At 40.8% G+C, this 17614-nt stretch overlaps 1 protein-coding gene across 4 annotated transcripts in view; it reads left to right on the top strand.

Annotated features, from left to right (window-relative positions):
- Nucleotides 1–17174, top strand: part of LOC121957073 (rho GTPase-activating protein 40) — a 28709-nt gene extending 11535 nt beyond the window's left edge. For 3 of the 4 annotated variants that reach the window (XM_042505609.1, XM_042505594.1, XM_042505586.1), the window contains 14 exons: nt 1115–1338; nt 2685–2905; nt 3875–3956; nt 4547–4695; nt 5571–5736; nt 6373–6464; nt 7573–7650; nt 10036–10195; nt 11022–11104; nt 13367–13573; nt 14185–14328; nt 14591–14742; nt 15431–15486; nt 16152–17174. In XM_042505609.1, coding sequence (XP_042361543.1) covers nt 1134–1338; nt 2685–2905; nt 3875–3956; nt 4547–4695; nt 5571–5736; nt 6373–6464; nt 7573–7650; nt 10036–10195; nt 11022–11104; nt 13367–13573; nt 14185–14328; nt 14591–14742; nt 15431–15486; nt 16152–16258 — 1902 coding nt within the window. In that variant the 5' untranslated portion in view covers nt 1115–1133 and the 3' untranslated portion in view covers nt 16259–17174. Of the gene's footprint in view, nt 1–691; nt 1037–1114; nt 1339–2684; nt 2906–3874; nt 3957–4546; nt 4696–5570; nt 5737–6372; nt 6465–7572; nt 7651–10035; nt 10196–11021; nt 11105–13366; nt 13574–14184; nt 14329–14590; nt 14743–15430; nt 15487–16151 lie in introns of those variants that run through there. The other variant, XM_042505601.1, reaches the window with a different exon arrangement.
- The last annotated feature ends 440 nt before the right edge of the window (nt 17175–17614 follow it).

Raw genomic sequence — 17614 nt, 5'->3', positions numbered from 1 at the left:
GGTGATTCTTTTCACACGGAACTGCTCACTCTTTTTTTTTCCCCAATCACATATACTGGCATTGTTTTGTGCTTCATAGTCTCACTGGGCATTATCTCATATATGACCCTACACAGAAATTAATTTTTTGTCTATTTATTTTGTAATTTCTATGTCTTTAAAAAGACTGAATGAAAGTATCTACTGAAACTCTTAACTCCTGACATCACAGCCCCCCCCCTCCCCCCACCCCGGCTCCAAGACGGCCTGAAACTGGTTTAGCACATCAAACCATTGATCAGGAACAAATCTGATCTGGCTTCAGCTGACACGCAGTTGGTGTGTCGCATTCATCGGAAAACTTCTTGATAAGCACAGCTGAAAGTATGACATCTATTTAGGGCTCTGACACATTGAACAACTATCATTTCATTGTCTCTCGTCACTCATGCTGGCATGATAAGCCATCTGGCATTCCTCACATGTGGACCAGTGTGGTTTGGCATGTCACTTGAGATTTGCTGACTAAAGGAATGTGACTGAGCCGCACACCGACGGGGTGACTCAGATGACCACTTCCTGCGTCTGAGATCACCAAGTCACATTACAGTGCCTGAGGGTTGGAGTGTATCTGCAGCTGAGTGTGTCCAATTGTTTGTTGGAGAACAGTACCCTCCACACAGGAATCGCTGGATGCAGTTTTTTTTGTTCCTATTTGGCTCTCTGATTATTTATTTTAATTAATTAAATTTTATTTTGCTGGCTTCCATTGTTAGTGGGTTCTAGTCCTGTATCTGCTGCAGTATATGAAGGGGTGGGACCCACAGGAAACAGATCTCACATTATTACAGTGACATCTAGTGGATCTACAGGGTACTCAGCCTCCAGGCCACATTTTGCAAGAACAATAGAGACCCCCCTTTGTGTCCGCTCTCGCCGTCTCTCTCCTCACTCCGGCCCTCCCTCCATCCCGCTCCTTTTGTCTCTCCATCTCTCTGGGCTCACCCGGCTGAGTCACCCTCCCCGCATCGCTCCAGTCTCCATTCCTCCTGTGTTTGTATGCGTCTTTGTGTTTCTGCTCGTTTGTTTGCATGCATGCGTGCGATTTCTTTACGTGTGTGTATGTCTGTGCCAGAAATCCCAGCCCCACCGAGATGAGCGTGGAGCCCTGGGCCAGCCCGCAGGACCAGGCAGCCGCTGAGCACACACACAGCACGCACACACCATCCTCCCAGGATCAGGAGCAGCACCCCGACAAACTCTGCCTTGACTCATTTTGGAGTGAGGTGGAGACCATCCGACAGGGGAGTGGCTACACAGACCTTGACTGCACCAGAAGAGACTCGAGACAGTCAGAAGGTAAAGACCGTAAATCCAGATAGATTCAGACTGAATAGAAAGAGCTCAGATGGAAGTCATTGTGATTCTGTGTGGTAGATTTACAAACCAACAGTGTTTAACATAGCTGCTACCGATATCCTCCATGAAATGATTCATTCGCCATGGCAACATATCGGGTGTCTCCCATCCAGCAACGAAGTGCTCATCACCATGGCAACCCTATAAAACACTTTGTGGCAGGGAGCATTTTATGTGCACAAGCCATTCAAGAGGGGGATGCTCTTTTTATTAGATCCATTCAAATGATCTGATTGTGTTAATTCTACCCTTTGTATGTTAAACTGACACTGTTTGAAATTCATTTCTTATTAATGATTAAACCCTCTGAAGTCTGGATTTTGGTGTGAAGATGTGTATGTGTGTGTGCGCCTCATTAGTATTTGAAGAGGGTAAAACATTTTATGTTCCTCTTTTGTGAATTCAAACAGCTAACAGTATTTAGTTTCCAAGTGTCGGTTTGCAGCAGCTCTTCATGAGTTCAGACTTAAACTGGTTATTACAAAGTGGAGATTTACACAAAGAGAGATTAGTTGTTGCTAAACTTCTACACTCATTAACTGCCAGGTGTAACTGCTGCTAACTGAATTAACCGAAAAGGCTAACACTAACAAACGACCGATTAAGGGTGAGCAGCTAAGGAGATAAGATGAGATATGATGGCTGACACATCTGACCTGACACTTGGGCAAAATATGCCTCTTATGACAGAACTTTTGACCACATTTTGCTAAATTACCCAAAAGGTTAACCTAATAATGTATTTTCCACTTATTCTTAACTGCATAAAAGCTACTCACTCTCAGCAGGTTCATGTAGGAACTATTTTCTTTCTACCGAACCACACCAGCCAACTGTAGAGGGAAACTTGCATCTACTGCTCGCTCACAGAGCCAGCCAAGGAGGACGTCATTACAGTTTACATCCGGCACTATGACATGAGCCTCTTGTCCATGAGTAGAAGCATGCTTCCTTCTTCACGGTGACAACAAATCAATCTAGATTGATTAACAGCACTACAGGGAAGAGGGAAAATATGACTTTGGATTTTGGGGTGAAGTGCACCTTTAAGATTTAATTTAGTAAATTGCTGGTTTGAAACTAGCTGGCAGCTGATATAGACTGAGGAGGGACTTACTGCACGACCCCAGTCCAGTCATTTCGACAATATATTCTACATTACTGCACATCCAAATGATCATTTTTCATGGTAAATTTCTGCGTTTTAAATTGCATTATATCTAGATTTTGTTACTGTTGTTTCTGTGTATTTACATGCTGCCTGTCTGTTGTATGATTTGTCCCAGAGGGCGAACAGGAGGAGCAGTGGTTGGCTGATGCTGGATTGTCGACCCTTATCAGCGAAGACAGTGAGGATGTAGACAACGCGGTGCTACTGTCCACTCTGACCCGGACGCAGGCCGAAGCCGTGCAGCGCCGACTGGATTCCTACACGCTTTCCCTCCGCAAGAGGAACAAACCAGCGCCGCGTGACGTTCGCGACATCTTCAACTCCCCAATCACTCAGGTCAGGACTTTGAAATACCCTTTTTGAGCCACTTAAATCACTGAATCCCTGAAGGAATGTGACCTCTGACATCCTGCAGGAGGTAAAAAAGCATCTTCATGCTGTAATTGATGGGGCGCTAAATATAAATGCAGTACATAATGCAGAGTGTCATGCAGACATGCACATGACTTCTTGTATATGTACCGTATATATAAATTTTCATTTCATGTCACTTTTATTTGGTCTGGTCATGTTAATGCACAACAATCGGAATAAGATTTTCAACAGCTCCAATACGTGTTAACGTGACTGAAAATGTTATTATTCCTGCCCGTTTCTCAAAATATATATAAACCAAAGAAAATAATAATCAATAGAAAAGAATGAAGAGCCGTACCAATAAGTCACCTTTAACACAGAGACAGATTCTCCCTGAAAGTTTCATATAGTCTATCTTTTCTTTCCTTACACATTTTTTTCTTTAAAAAATAGTATTGTGTATGTGATGAACACTTTAAATCGTTCTTTGGAGAATTTTAGAGGTTGCTGCAAACCACTGATGTACACATCTGCTTTAATGGAGTCCGTACACCTATATAAACTCAGCCTTTCTTGAACAAATGAATCACCTACATTTCCATTCTCAGGAAAGCTGCCACTCTGTTACTCGAGTTTACGGCGAGCAGAGGCTGTCTGTGGGGGGCTGACCTGTGACAATAAAGGCAAATCACATGTAAAGGCCATGCTTTGTCCATGTTGTCTGTCTGAGCAGCCCTGAGAGAGAGAACAGAGACACTGTTCCTCTGATCCTAATCAGTCCTCTGTCAAAGGAAACACTCTTTGTATCCGTCTCCATCTGCTCAGTGGACAATATACAAACACTCCCTCTATTCCCAGTGGGGGAGAAAATATCACAGGACTGACATATTTTACTACAAAAAGTGTATACGTGTATGTGACGTGCCAATAAATGCTCTCTTTCACCAGACCCTCCTGCCTCCTGAGTCCCAGCACAGTGAAGATTCGGCCCAAAACAGCATGGCGTCAGTTCCAAAAACACCACTATCAGGTAACAGATACACACTGTTTCAGCAGATAAAAATTTAAACTTGCCAGTAACTAAACGTAATGACAAAGAAGTGAATGTTCGCTCGTAAATCGAACCACTCGTGCACTTTGACCGTTGTATCATCTAGCAAACTCCCCACGGTTTTAACATCTTAAACGTCTTTAAAAAGGCACCTGAAGAAGTCAGGTGAGCAGCGGCTTTGTGAGGTCGTGATGAGGGATTGTGTGTCAGGATCAGGCCACCGCCTTGTTATCTGTCTCCTAATTGGTTCACATTAATCCCCCGGTAACTCCCCGTGTCTTCATGCAGCTGCTAGAGAAAGTCCCCGTCCTCACAGCGCTCACCAGCCAATTCTCAATGATTATGAATTAGGTTTCTGTTGTGATACAAGATAAGTAAGATGTTCTCTTCTGGGGAAGAGTGAGATATAAGATAAAGAAAGCGTGACAGTACATTTCCTCATGTTTGTACACTTTTTTCTTCCTCTTGTTCTCTTACGCGCACTCAATTTTCTTTTTTTTTTTTTTTGACCTCTCTACTTCCTCAAGTGAACTAATAGATTTGTGTGTGTGTGTTTGTTACCTGCTCAGCTGTGATGGCGGAGCATCAGCGAGGCGCTCCCAAAGAGGAATTCCTCATAACCGACGTGGCTTACTGCGAACAGGCCGTCATCTTCCTCAAACAGGCCAAACTCCCGCAGAACAACAGCCAGCGCAGGAAAGAGGACGGCACCCTGCCCGTAAGCACCAAAACACTTTCCCCTCTCCTCCTCTCGTGACTGTACGTCCCGCTGCCTTCAGGAAAACTGCGGGAAGTTGTAACATGTAATTTAGAAAGGAGAACTTTGTAAACGTCCCATTAAGATCACTCAATGGGAAGGCAATTTGCAAATGGGGCATAAAGGGGAAATACTGGCATGCGTTTCTTAAATGTCTTTTGTTGGGTGAGAAAGTACATCTGTACATGTAATTACATAAAACAGGACATGAAAATAATGACACAGTTTATGGCAACAGAAGGTACACACATGATAAATAGTCAATTAGCAGTTTGTGTACCAGGATGGAATTACATCTTTGGTAATGGATAAAAAAATAAATCTCAGTAATTGAGAACTTCAGGCCACTTGACATTTTCACCAAATATTTTACAGAAATCACAGTTTATTTCAGTTTAAGTTTGGACTGGATTATTTGGGGTCATTTTCATGTAAACCTGTTAATACACACACAAAATGTTATTGTAAGCCCATTCTAATCGGCCCTGCTGTTAGTTAGATAACAGGGTTACGCACAATAAAGGAATGAGGGAATTAGCCCTAAACAAAAGGAGAGTTGTTGTGTCACAGCAGATTTATTTTTCTATTTCAGACTGAATAAGCTTCCTCAGCAGCAGCAAAGAATTAGAGGTTTCTAAATGAGTTAATTATGCATGCATAGATACTGTTTCCACATTTACTTAAAAGCATTAATCGAGGGACATAAAGTGACACAACTTCTCTTTTCTCCCTCTGTTCTTTATCCCATTTTGTCTTCCTCTATATTTTTGTTTTGTATGTTTTGTATCTTCTCACCTCCTCTCTCCATCTCCTCACTGTCCCTCTCACCTTCTCAGCGGGTGATCTGCCCCAAGTGCCGTCTTGGAGTGACTCGCATACAGGATCTCTCCCACTCTGACATGAAGAAGGTGCGTCAGCTGGCTCTCATCGACATGACGGCGCTGTGCGACCTCTTAGAGCTGGAGGTCAAAAGGCACAAAATGGGCAAGAGGAAAATCCCAGGTATGGCAGCACACACAGCGCTTTACAAACACACACACACAAGAAAACTGGCATACTGTAGAAGGCTTGTAAATATTTTTTTAGACAGTAACATTTTAACTGTGCAGTGTTTATTTTTCTTTTCTGTTCTCATACTTTGTGTCTGATTGTGAGCCAAATAAATTAAAGGAAAACAATGACTCAAACTGACACCCGACTGGTTGTCTGCAGCTCCAGTTCTGCACAAACTCTCAGCTCTCTAACGTCTGCAGACACTTTCACCAGTTTGCCTGCAGTCTGGAATTTAATTTTAAATTCCCTCCTGCCTCTTCACTAAATATTTTACATAGTACTCATTTCTCTCCTGACTAAACTATGTTGAAATAGTCTTTGGTAATTTATCAATCAGCCTTTTATGGTTCACCAGTTTGACACACTGCAATTACTGTGGTATGTCGACATGCTCACATACACAGGAATACTTGAACGATGACTTGGCAATATGGATGTAGGGACGCACGCACGCACGCACGCACGCACGCACGCACGCACGCACACACACACACAGAGAGAGAGTAATATATCTCCCTTATGCAACATGTAAATTATGTAATGTAAGGTAAAGAACATTTAAATGACAACTCACGTCTTTCACAGAGAGCCCGCTCTACGGGGTGCCGCTGGCCACACTGCTGGAGAACGATCAGAAAGTCAAGCCCAACACCTCGACTCCTCTCTACCTGCAGGCGGTAAGAACTTGACAGATATCTCTGATATGTGACCCAAAAAAAGTGAAAGAAAGAACTGTATAAAGAAGATAACTGTTAGTACTTCTTGTATGATCTTAGTGGTGCCAGATAATTTCTGTACTAAAAAGCCTTCCTATTAGACAAAACCCCCAAAACCACCAAAAATCTGACTTTTGTCTTTAGTGGAAAAGGTTACAATTGGCATTCACTCCCGGGACAAATGACTCTGCAGTAGTCTTGGGTATTTATTGGCTCCATCTCTGATTGACTCAGAACGCAAATGATAGAAACATGAAACAAATTAATTTTAGCCGCTTTTCCCACGCAACCATCGTTAAATTCTGAGATGTTACAGTTTCAAAAAAGAAGTGACCACTGTAACATTTTCACTTGCCTCCATCCTGCTTTCTACTGTTTACTGCCACATTTGTGACGTAAACATGACACAACTGTAAAAAAAAACAAAACAAAACAGAAAGACACACTTGACTTGGCCATGGGAAAGAAGTCTCTCACCTACTTTTTTTTTTCCTGCATTTAAAAGACTCACATGTACATCCTAAATTTTGTCAAGTCAGTTTTAAATATATAGCCCATCATGACAAATCACAATTTGCCTCAGAGGGCTTTACAGCATCCCTCTGTCCTTGGACCCTTACAGTGGATAAGGAAAAAGTCCCCCCAAAAAAACCCTTTAACTGAGGAAAAGATGGTGGAAAAACGTATTATGTGGGTTGTTAAGGTGTTAATTCAGCCAGTGATCTTAACAGTGTCTAAAGTCATCAGAGTTTTTGAATAGGCCTTTAATGCACCAGGTCTGTTTTGCTCCCCTGGTCTCACACAAGATTAATATTTGCAGCTTTTTGACCATATTTTGCTCAGCATGTTCAGCACATTTTTGCCTTTGTTGAACACACACACCACGTCTTCTGCTGTGAGCACATGAAACAACCTCAGTGTCCTCTGAATGTGAAATGCTTTGACCACACCCTGCATGTAGCAGCAATTACTGAGAATAACCAGCAGAGGTGAGCAAGAGATTCTTATCTGCTGATGCCTGACTCTCAGCTGATGTCTCTCTCTCCTTCCTCTCTCTCTCTCTCTGCAGTTGTTGTCGTTTTTAGAAAAGAAAGGAATCGACTCAGAGGGGATCCTGCGGGTTCCAGGATCTCAGTCCAGAATCAAGGTACAGTATTTGGATCCATACATTATGTCTGTCACACAAAGCTGCCACTGCACCAAAATATTTTACCTCACAACTTGTCCTTTTTGGTAATCTTATGTTTAAAGCAAATGAACAAAAAAAAAGTTCAATGACATTAAGGGCAGCGGGAATATTGACACAGTTAAATGTCAGAAGTGAATAAACAGCAATGAAGAAAATCAAACAATGACTTTAACTATTGTTGACATTAAGAAAAGTCCAATAAGATGAAATCAATAATGTTTTTTCAGCTGCCAGATTCACCTTCAGATGCTGTATTTAATTCAGCTCGTGCACGGCAGATGTTGAATCAATTACACTAAGGCGGCAGAAGAGGGCGCCATTCAGCAAAACAAGGACAGAAGGATAGATCAATTATATACCTGATAATGGATTTGACAACAATAATTATTTGATGGACAGAAATATAACACCGTTAAAAAGGTATTTTTTGTTCCTCAAACTATTTTTTTACTAAATTAAAATACCAATATCAAAGAAATGTTTGTATATGTTACATGTTTGACAATAGTTCAACTATCACTGCACTATAGATGTGATAGTACCTTTTACTTGATTTTACATTCACAAATAGACACAGGAAACAACAGCAGTCTCTGCTCTTAATCCAAAGATCAAAATCCTCCCTGAACTATTTTAGTATTTTTGTAAGGAACAAGAAACCGATAGCTGCCTCTAATGGCAACAGGCTGTAAAATAAGAATCAGGGGCTCAGTTTGAAGTCCTGTCTTATTTTAGCTTAGGATAACATTAAGGATTTTTGGTATTACAGAAACGTATTTCCTAACTGCATTGAGGACAAAATTCTAACTCATCTTAGCAATAGAAATTTATCTATTACAGAACCATCTTTATGAAGTGATTTCTGAAGTTAGGAATCCTAAATAAGGATGGCAGAGAGCCTGTCTTAATTCAAAATAACCGTCAAAAATGTGTCTGTACAGCAATGACAATAAAGGTGGGGATCTACATGAACACCAAAATATAGCTTAATGATTGAAAAGCTAATCAAACTGCATGACTAAGACTATTCACAATTTAATAAATAATTAAATCGATGAATAAATAAGTAATTGATTCAAATAGATAAGAAAACTTCGCCAAAAAGGAGAGGTTTCCTCCCATCCACCGACATGATCAGTGCCTCTGAACTGAATGGCAGTCTTTTTTTTTAAATCCATGATACCCAGCTAGCAAGCTAATGACAAGTGAGAGCTGTGGTATTATGGACTGTCCATCTCCAGCTGCCTACCAGTACAGTCTAATCAAAGACACAGGCATGACAGGACGAGTGCCAAACGAAGAATCAAATTAGTTCGATATAGTTCGGACTTCTTGAGTTTAGATAGGAGGTCTAAGGTAGAATAAGACAGGATTTTTCCTACTTTTAAACTTAAGTTAGGTTTCAACAAGCAGTTAGAATATTTTTCTGTAACGAGGCTCCAGTAGCACGAGATAATGGTGCTTATGTACTCTTATAAACGTCTAAGGCACAAATAGAGACAGATAACACCAACACGTAATTATCTGTGACCTCATGCTGCCTGCGTTTGTAGCATCCACAGTCATCAAGAGTTAATTTGATTGTAATGAGTTTTAAATAGCTGCTCCAGAGTCATGTCAGCTCTGTGAGTGACAAAACAACTCTCCATATCTTTATAATCCAAAATAACTGTCACTGAAAATGTAACATTTATGAACACTGGAAACTTTGTGCATGAAATACAGGCAGCCATTATTCATTAGCCATGACTGACCTTCAAGATCAGACACAATTCACACAAAAGAAAATTTCTGTTTTAATAGTAATGGAATAAAATATAATACAAAATTAACTTACTGATTATAAATTACCTGATATTTTAATTTCTGGGAAGTAGGTGTTGAGACTAGAGATGTCGCTTTATACTGGTATTACCATGAGATATTTACATCATTTTAATAATACACATACTGTGTAAATAATCCTGCGCCTCCTAAATAATTTCAGTTTCTTTCCGTTTCCGCTTTGTTTCCCTCCTCCAAAAGTTGCCTTTTTACTATACATTACGTGTAATTTCTTTTTTTGTATGATTTGTACTGTTATAGTTACAGGCTTTCTCCAAACACTCAGATTTTCGGTGTAAATCTTGCCGAAAAACGGAGCAAAAACGCACAATGGTTACAAGGTTAAAGATTAATTTAATTGATAGCATTAGTATTTATAGATGTTAAGATAAAATCATTATTGTCAACTCTTGGCCACACTCATTGTGTTGTGAAAATCTGATATCGTGTCAGCCCTAGTTAAGACACTGACAGTTCACCTGTGCTCATGCAGTTCGTCTCATTATTTTCACCCTGCAGCAGCTGCAGCAGAACTTGGAGACCAACTTCTACTCGGGGCAGGTCAGCTGGGACGACGTGAGTCCAAACGACGCCGCCGCGCTGCTCAAGAAGTTCATCCGGGAGCTGCCTGCTCCACTGCTCACCGCCGAGTACCTCAACACCTTCAGCGCTGTCAGAGGTCAGTGCGTTACATTTTGAATCCTGTCAAACAGAAAGTGCAAATGAGTGTTAGGTCACATTTATACAGCCATTGTATTTAGGAGATCTGGGAAAGGCTGTTCTCCAGAGATACAAGACAAATGCCTGATGTTTGGATTAAACATCTTTCAGTTTCTGCACACATCATAAAGTAAACTGCTCCTTCGTTATAGTTACATAATGACCTGTGATATATCACACAGTGTATCAGTACGCAGCTGGGTGTGTTTCTGAAGTGACTGACTCTATTGTGTGTTTTCTTATCTGCTGAGTTGCATATTTACTCCATAAATCAGGCACACACAGTAATCCCTCTTCTCTTCCTCTACGTGACTTCAACTATCTGCTGCCCATTTTTCCAGACAGCTCAGCAGGGTTCACATCATAATTACCCGAGTCTCTTCACCGCGATGCTTCCTTTCTGCTCCGGCTGAGAAAAAACCAACATTAAGATGAACAAGTTGATAGCCTCTTGAGAGGTGTCTCTGCACTGTGACAAAGCAGCTGTAAAAGATCTGCTATTTTCACATCAGTCTCGCCTTAATAAAAGAATGCACTGATATTAATGCGACCTGATTGATGACTCACTGACGTGCAGTTTGTGAGGAGGATCGGTGCAAAGTGATGAATGACGTGTGACCACAGAGACATAAGCTAACAAACCTAATGACCAACTGTCACAATGCCATTAATCTTTAGATATCCCATTACTCTCAGCCAAACAAAGAGGAAATGAAGAGGGCGTGTGTTTGTGTGTGTGTGCGTATGTGTTAAACTTGTCTTACCTTTGCTCCCTCCTCCTTCAGACATCACAGAACTAAGGCAGAAACTCCACATGTTGAACCTGCTCATCCTGCTGCTGCCTGAACCCAACAGGAACACACTGAAGGTAAACACACACACACACACACACACGCGCGCAATATCTTGTGGCATGACATCAAGCTATCAGATTTTTTGCCTGCTTTGTTAAACATTGTGTAAACATGAAACCAGTTGCCACTATCAGGATGCAGTGATCCCTGCAGCTTTTTACTGTATTTGCACGTCCAGAGGTGGAGTGTACCTGAACACTTACTTACACGCATTATACTTACACCCTATACAATATATATGAGTATCTCCAGTTATGCCTCTACTCCACTTCATTTCAGAGGGAAAGATTGTACTTTTTTACTCTGCTACATTAATCTCCCAGCTGTAGTTACTTTAAAAATTAAGTGTTTACACACAAAACAGACAAAAGCATTGAAACTGTGATGCATTGCTGTAGATTTAAACATCCAGCAGTATATAAAATATTCAAAAAAGAGCTTCAGTTTCATAAACTACAATAGCAAAAAGCCTTTTTGCACATTTGTGCAACAGTAGTAATAACCCAATGATATAATACATCCAGTTGTGAATTTATGAGGTACACCTAACATAATGCAGTCTAACAGGCCTCACAGCTGACGTTTTGAGTTGTCATAGTTGGAGCAACAGGTGTTTCCAATGACACCAACGAAGGCTCTGTCCCAGTGAGAGAGTCTATATGACAGTTTCTGAGAACTTAAACTGGACTTAAACTACACTTAATACAGAGTTGTACTTAACTTACATTAGTATTTTAACAGTGTGGTATTGCTACTTTTTTGTAAGTAAAGGATCTGGATACCTCCTCCACCATGCAAACACTTATTGTTTCATGAGAATCAAGTTTTAAAAGTTTTCTTTCATCTTCAAGTGTCAAAACATTACAGGGTTTTTACAGAATACATAAATGACACTCTTCCTAAAGGTATACAATAGAAAAATTCTCGGTTACTGTTTGTAAACAGTGAAACACCAGTAAAAGTAGAGGCCAGCCCCAGATTCACTCGTTTTGGAATGAGCTTTGTCTGCTTGGCGTTTTGCCTCCGATGCATTTGCGTTTTTTTTTTTTTTTTGCCCCGTGTCCACGGTTTTTATGGTTCCTCTTGGGTGTGTACTGCTTGGTCACTACCTTTTAACCCTTAGAAACCTGAGCAAAATGACTCAGTTTCTTTCAAATCATAGTAAGAAGGCAATGAGCAATGAAAGAAGAAATGTGCCCAAAGTGATCAAGAAATTAGTGAAAAAAAATGATCTGCAACTGAGTTATAAAAACAATAAAGTTAAAAAAAGAAAGAAAATAACATGTAAAAGTGCCTAAAAATTATAAGAATTTTCCATCATAATTTTAAAAATGTAATTATGATAATTTTAGTTTTTTCCTAGCTTTTTTCCCCTAGACATTTTTCCCTAGCTTTTTTAAAAAAAAATTTTCTTCATCTACAAATTTCTTGCAATTTGTGAAACATTTATTATTAAGTTGCTCATTGACTTTTCCCAACGTTTTTAAAAGAAACTGCACCAATTTGCTCAGGGTTTAAAGGTTCAAATACTTATGAAAGGCTTCTGAAAGCAGCACAAGAAAAGTGATGAAGCTCCAGGTTTCAAAGAGTTAATTAATAAAGGCCCGTCCTCACCTGCATGCTGTGCCCAGGAACGTCCCAGACACAGCGCAGAAGAAGAAAATAAGAACATACAGAAAGAGAGCAGAGTCTCCGCAGATAAACACACTGCCACACACCTCTAGTGTGTTGTACATTGTTTTTCAGGAAATACTGCAGAGTATATATTCAAGGTTGTCAGAAATTCATCTCAGTTTATACTTTTATGTCACTTGACAGACCAAGACTCAGTTTCATAATGCATTACTATGTTGTTCTGCTCTTATCCACATTATAAACCCTCAGCTCTGTTATACAACAGCTTGCATTAACCATGACTCACTTTCACCGACACAAGTGTGCAGTCAGCTCCGCTTATAGCATCCAGGAGCATAAAACCCACCTGAACTAATTACTTTGACTCCAGTGGAGGCAGCTGAAACTTACTGTGCATTAACATACTTCTCAGCAGAGGTGTTACGGATGATTCAGTCACTGTGATAATTCACTTTTGTGCTTTGGTGTAAGTGGCCTCTCAGCATTTACACACTGTTCAGCTGAAAGTGAGCGAGCGCCTGTCGACTATAAAACTGAGTTGTTTAGCTGCAAAGTTACATCTAATGTGATAAAAATCAATTCCAAAAAATGTCTGAATGCTTTTGATTTCATGTACCTATCTTCATCTGTGTGTCCTCCAGGCGCTCCTCGAGTTCCTCAGTAAGGTGGTTTCCAGAGAGAAGAGAAACAGGATGAACCTGTGGGCCGTAGCAACCATCATGGCTCCAAACCTCTTTCTCCACAAGGCCGTCCCCAGCAGACTGACTGAAGGGGCAGAGAAAGGACATGCCGAGAAAGCAGCCGATGTCATGAGGCTCCTCATCCGCTACCAGGATCTGCTCTGGACGGTACGACCGCCCACACACTCGACATTTTACTGCAGAAACATGAGATATAAAAGTGATTATTCAGAGCAGCCACTTCACGTTTTATATACGTGCTTAATAACCAATTTTTCTGTCTGTCAGAATACTTCTAACTCTATATGTTTATCAGTTACTCATCCTGTGTTATGGTGAATTTGTGAAGAAAATGCTTTTCTTGCATGCCTTTATGGCTAAGGAAGAATCCGAAAATGCTGACCGTTTCTTCTGCCACAGTTTGGGAAGCAGTCAGCACACGACTGAATAAATGAGACTTGTATTTGCGGCATGTGAGAGTTTGTAAACGCATGTTTTGATACAGTTTTGCAGGGTGGACGAGGTAAAAACAATATTCATTATAAAAACTTGCCATTTTGTATTCCTGTTATCACACAGAAAGTTGGAAGTTCAATATCAGTCAAAGCTGTCATTAAATTTGACTTCACTCTTGACTTTGGAAATAGAATTTCACTACAAATTTCCCTTATTTGTTTCTTCGGGCTAAAAGCTCTGCAAAGAAGTGGAATTGTAAAAATTGTGTGCATTTCTTGGCATGGAAATCACAAATGTTGCCTCATGTTTCATTTTATCCTCAGATACCAAATTTCCTCATGAGCCAGGTGCGTAAGCTGAATGAGAACAGTAACCGGCGTTACCAGTTCTACGATCGCCGCATCAAGAACCTGCTGAGGAAGATCCACACAGACAGCCGCGACAAACCTGATAAAAACGCCTCAGAGGTGATGAGCTGGTTAACAATCCTTTTACGCACGCTAAATACTTACAAGGCCTTCAACTGAGTCATTTGTTAGCATTGCTCTTACTATGCAAACAAAGCTCCTCACAAACTAATTACACTGTGTTATCACAGTTGAGGCTGCATGCACTCATGCTGTCAAATGTAATGAGGAGTTTGGTGTGGAAACATCATTGTTTTAATATCAAATGGTAATTGGGTGATAAATATTCCTTGTGCCTTTTTTTTTTTTTTTTGCCCTGCAGCTGTGCCGTACTGTGAAGATCCAGGTCGGAGATCTGGTGAGCGGCACCATGGAGTTCCAGCTCAACATCAACTCCCGAGCCTCAGACCTGCTCGCCCAGTTTCAGCGCCAGTCTCTCCGCAGCCCAGACAATGGAAAGGGCAAAATGCGAAGGTACGAGTCTAACTGACCACTGTGCAGGCTGATATCTCTTAAAGGAGCACAGAGTAGGATCTGGTGGCATAAAGTGTTAAGGACTGCAGATTATAATCAGCTGAAACTTCTCACATGTGCCACGCGTGAACTCCTGGTTTGGATTTCTTCAGTGTTGTTCAGGAGGTTTTTTACCAGGAGCTGAATTATCTGTAGAGGTCCCTTTTTCTCCAAAACAAACAGACCCGCTGATTAAACCTGGTAAAATCACTGAAAAAAGCAGTTTCACATTAAAGAAATAGTGTTTTTCCAACTCTATTTGGCTCATTGCTGTTGGGCTGCTAACTATGTTGGTTGGTGCAAAAATGTGAAAATGCAAAAATGCAAAACGAATGGCCCTTTCTAGAGCTGTTGTTTGGCTTGTCCATTCTGGGCTACTGTAGAAACTCTGTTACGAGGACATGCTCCCTGCGTGGCTCATTTTTAGGTAACAAAAGCACAAACGAAAACATAATTATTATTATTTCCCCCTAAATCCTATACACTGGACCTTCAAATTTTAATGTGCACAGCTGTTAAGTTTAAGCTTTTTATTAAGTTGTAGTTATGGTGTCACTTGATGAATATTTGCTTTCAAAAAAACACATTATGTGATTTATTTAACTTTATGAAAAAAGGTTTGCTACATAAGTATTACGTGTCTCAACAGAAACGGCTCGGTGGCGTATCCAGACTGCGCCCTGTACGAAGTGGGAGGAAACATCGGTAAGTTTGAAGTGTCTGTTAAGCATTCTCTGTGGTCAGAGCGGTGCTGACATTTGCATGTCTTTCTGCTCATTGAGCTGATGAGGATAGCGAGGTCTTATGTAATGAGCTGTGCGAGCGCCAAAGAGACACGAGCAGTGCATCTGCAGTTATCAGAGCAGACAAATGCTTATTACACACGTCTGTGCGCTCGCCGGAGAACAGAAAACGTGTTCAGTCGGTTCAGATTACTAACGTGAAACTTCTGAATCTACATGTTAGTACCTGGTACTAGTGATTCATGATCACAGTACTGACAAAATCACAAGCACTGAATTAATATCGGAGCCGAAAACAATTGGGCAATTAATTCTAATAGTTAAGTGACAAAAACTATTAAAGAGTATTTTGATAATTGTCATTTTCAAGCAAAAAAAACCAACAAGTTATAGCTTCTCAGTTACGATTATTTGCTGCCTGTGTCAGTTTTATACAACTGTAATCTCAATTTGGTTAAATATTTGTCAAGTCAGACTCTGGGCTTGACTTTTCTTTATTTTTCTTTACAATTTTCATACTTTGAATGGCTCAAACAATCGATGTTAAATCAACCCCTACATTTGTTTATATATTTAAAATTTAAACAATGAGAGCTGTTCATAATTGCTTGTGTTTGTTCTCTGCAGGTGAGCACTGCCTGGACCCCGACACGCACCTTCTGGATCTGTACAACAGTAACTCGGGAGGGGAGTGGGTCATCAAGCTGAAACCCAATGCCAGCAGAGGGCTGTGAAAGATGGACGAACAGATCGGGGAACAGGTTGCTGAAGAAGGACAAAGGCAGAGCCTAAAAAAAAAAAGATCAAATCCGTGCAGCCCTCTCTTCTTCTTGTCCTTTTCATCCTCGGATCAACAAGGGAGAAGGAGACAGATGGACAGATGGTGGACGCAGAAACAGATAGATGGAGAATCTGCCAGGAGCAGAGCCGAAAAATCTGTCTATGATCAGATAAACACACTTTGCCCTCTTTCTATTTCCCTCCACCTTTCTCTCCGTCTTTCCTCCTCTTTTCACTCCATCATCCCTCTCCTGCGTTACCGGTGGGGCTGCGACGCTGCGAGCAGAACGCAGCTGACGTGGCTCATTACTTCCGACAGAGAACCTGCTGCACAGAAAAGAGAGACGAGAGAGGGAGAGCGGCTGGGCAGTTTGGTTCGCCATCTTTTCTTTTGAGCAATCATCTCCAACCATGAGCGAGCAGATGGGGATGCAGAGCACCTCTGGCTACAGAGAGTTCAGGTCTCACCCACTCCTCAGGCCAGACAGACAATGTGTTTTCATACCGGGGGTTTCATTCATCAGTGACGACGTTTACAGGCACACTAATATTCCACTATTGTTCCGGATACGACAGTGTTCTGAAACTGATGCGAGTCGTGTTAGCAGCATATTCTGTTCACATAATCTGAATTAAGCTGTTTTCATAAAGTAGCATTTTCTACATGTGAGATATATCACTGTTATTCAGGTTTTAAGAAAATCCAGCGGGTCCCAACTGGTCCAACCACGGGGTCCAGATTTCTCCTTAGTAATTACTTCAGGGTCTACACATAAGGTAAATTACACATATTCAATTTGATTTCACAAACTTTATACAACATGTGGGCTTAGGACACAATAAAATAAAACATATTGCAAGTGCAATTGCATAAAAATGCAATTACATAAAACTTGGTGAATAAATAGCACTGCAACTAAAAAAGTACAAATCTTTTTCTTTTTAAGGCCAGTGACATAAAGACACTGCAAAGACACAGCATGTTAAAAGGCCAAAAAACACCAAGAACAAGGCAATAAAAAAGCTGCTGAACAGCAAGAAATGCCACTTCAAAAAAAAAAGCCCTTTGCTGGAAATTCAAAATAAAGTGTGTTTTACAAACTTAACATGTTCGCGAGTCACTTGCAGTCCATTCGGACAAGTGACCCATTTTTGGACTGCGACCCACCAGTTGGGAACAGCTGTTTTAGACAAGTATACAGCCTGTACAAAATATGTGTCTCAATTGGGCTTTTTACTGCAGTTTGCGACACATGGCCTCTTGTCTGCTCTGTGCGTTGCACATAAACCAACTTGCAAACAGTTTTTAA

The sequence above is a fragment of the Plectropomus leopardus genome, chromosome 2 (genome assembly GCF_008729295.1).
Source record: "Plectropomus leopardus isolate mb chromosome 2, YSFRI_Pleo_2.0, whole genome shotgun sequence".
Lineage (NCBI taxonomy): Eukaryota > Metazoa > Chordata > Actinopteri > Perciformes > Serranidae > Plectropomus > Plectropomus leopardus.
Note: the sequence above shows the minus strand (reverse complement) of the source record. Positions and strands in the feature narration are given on the sequence as shown.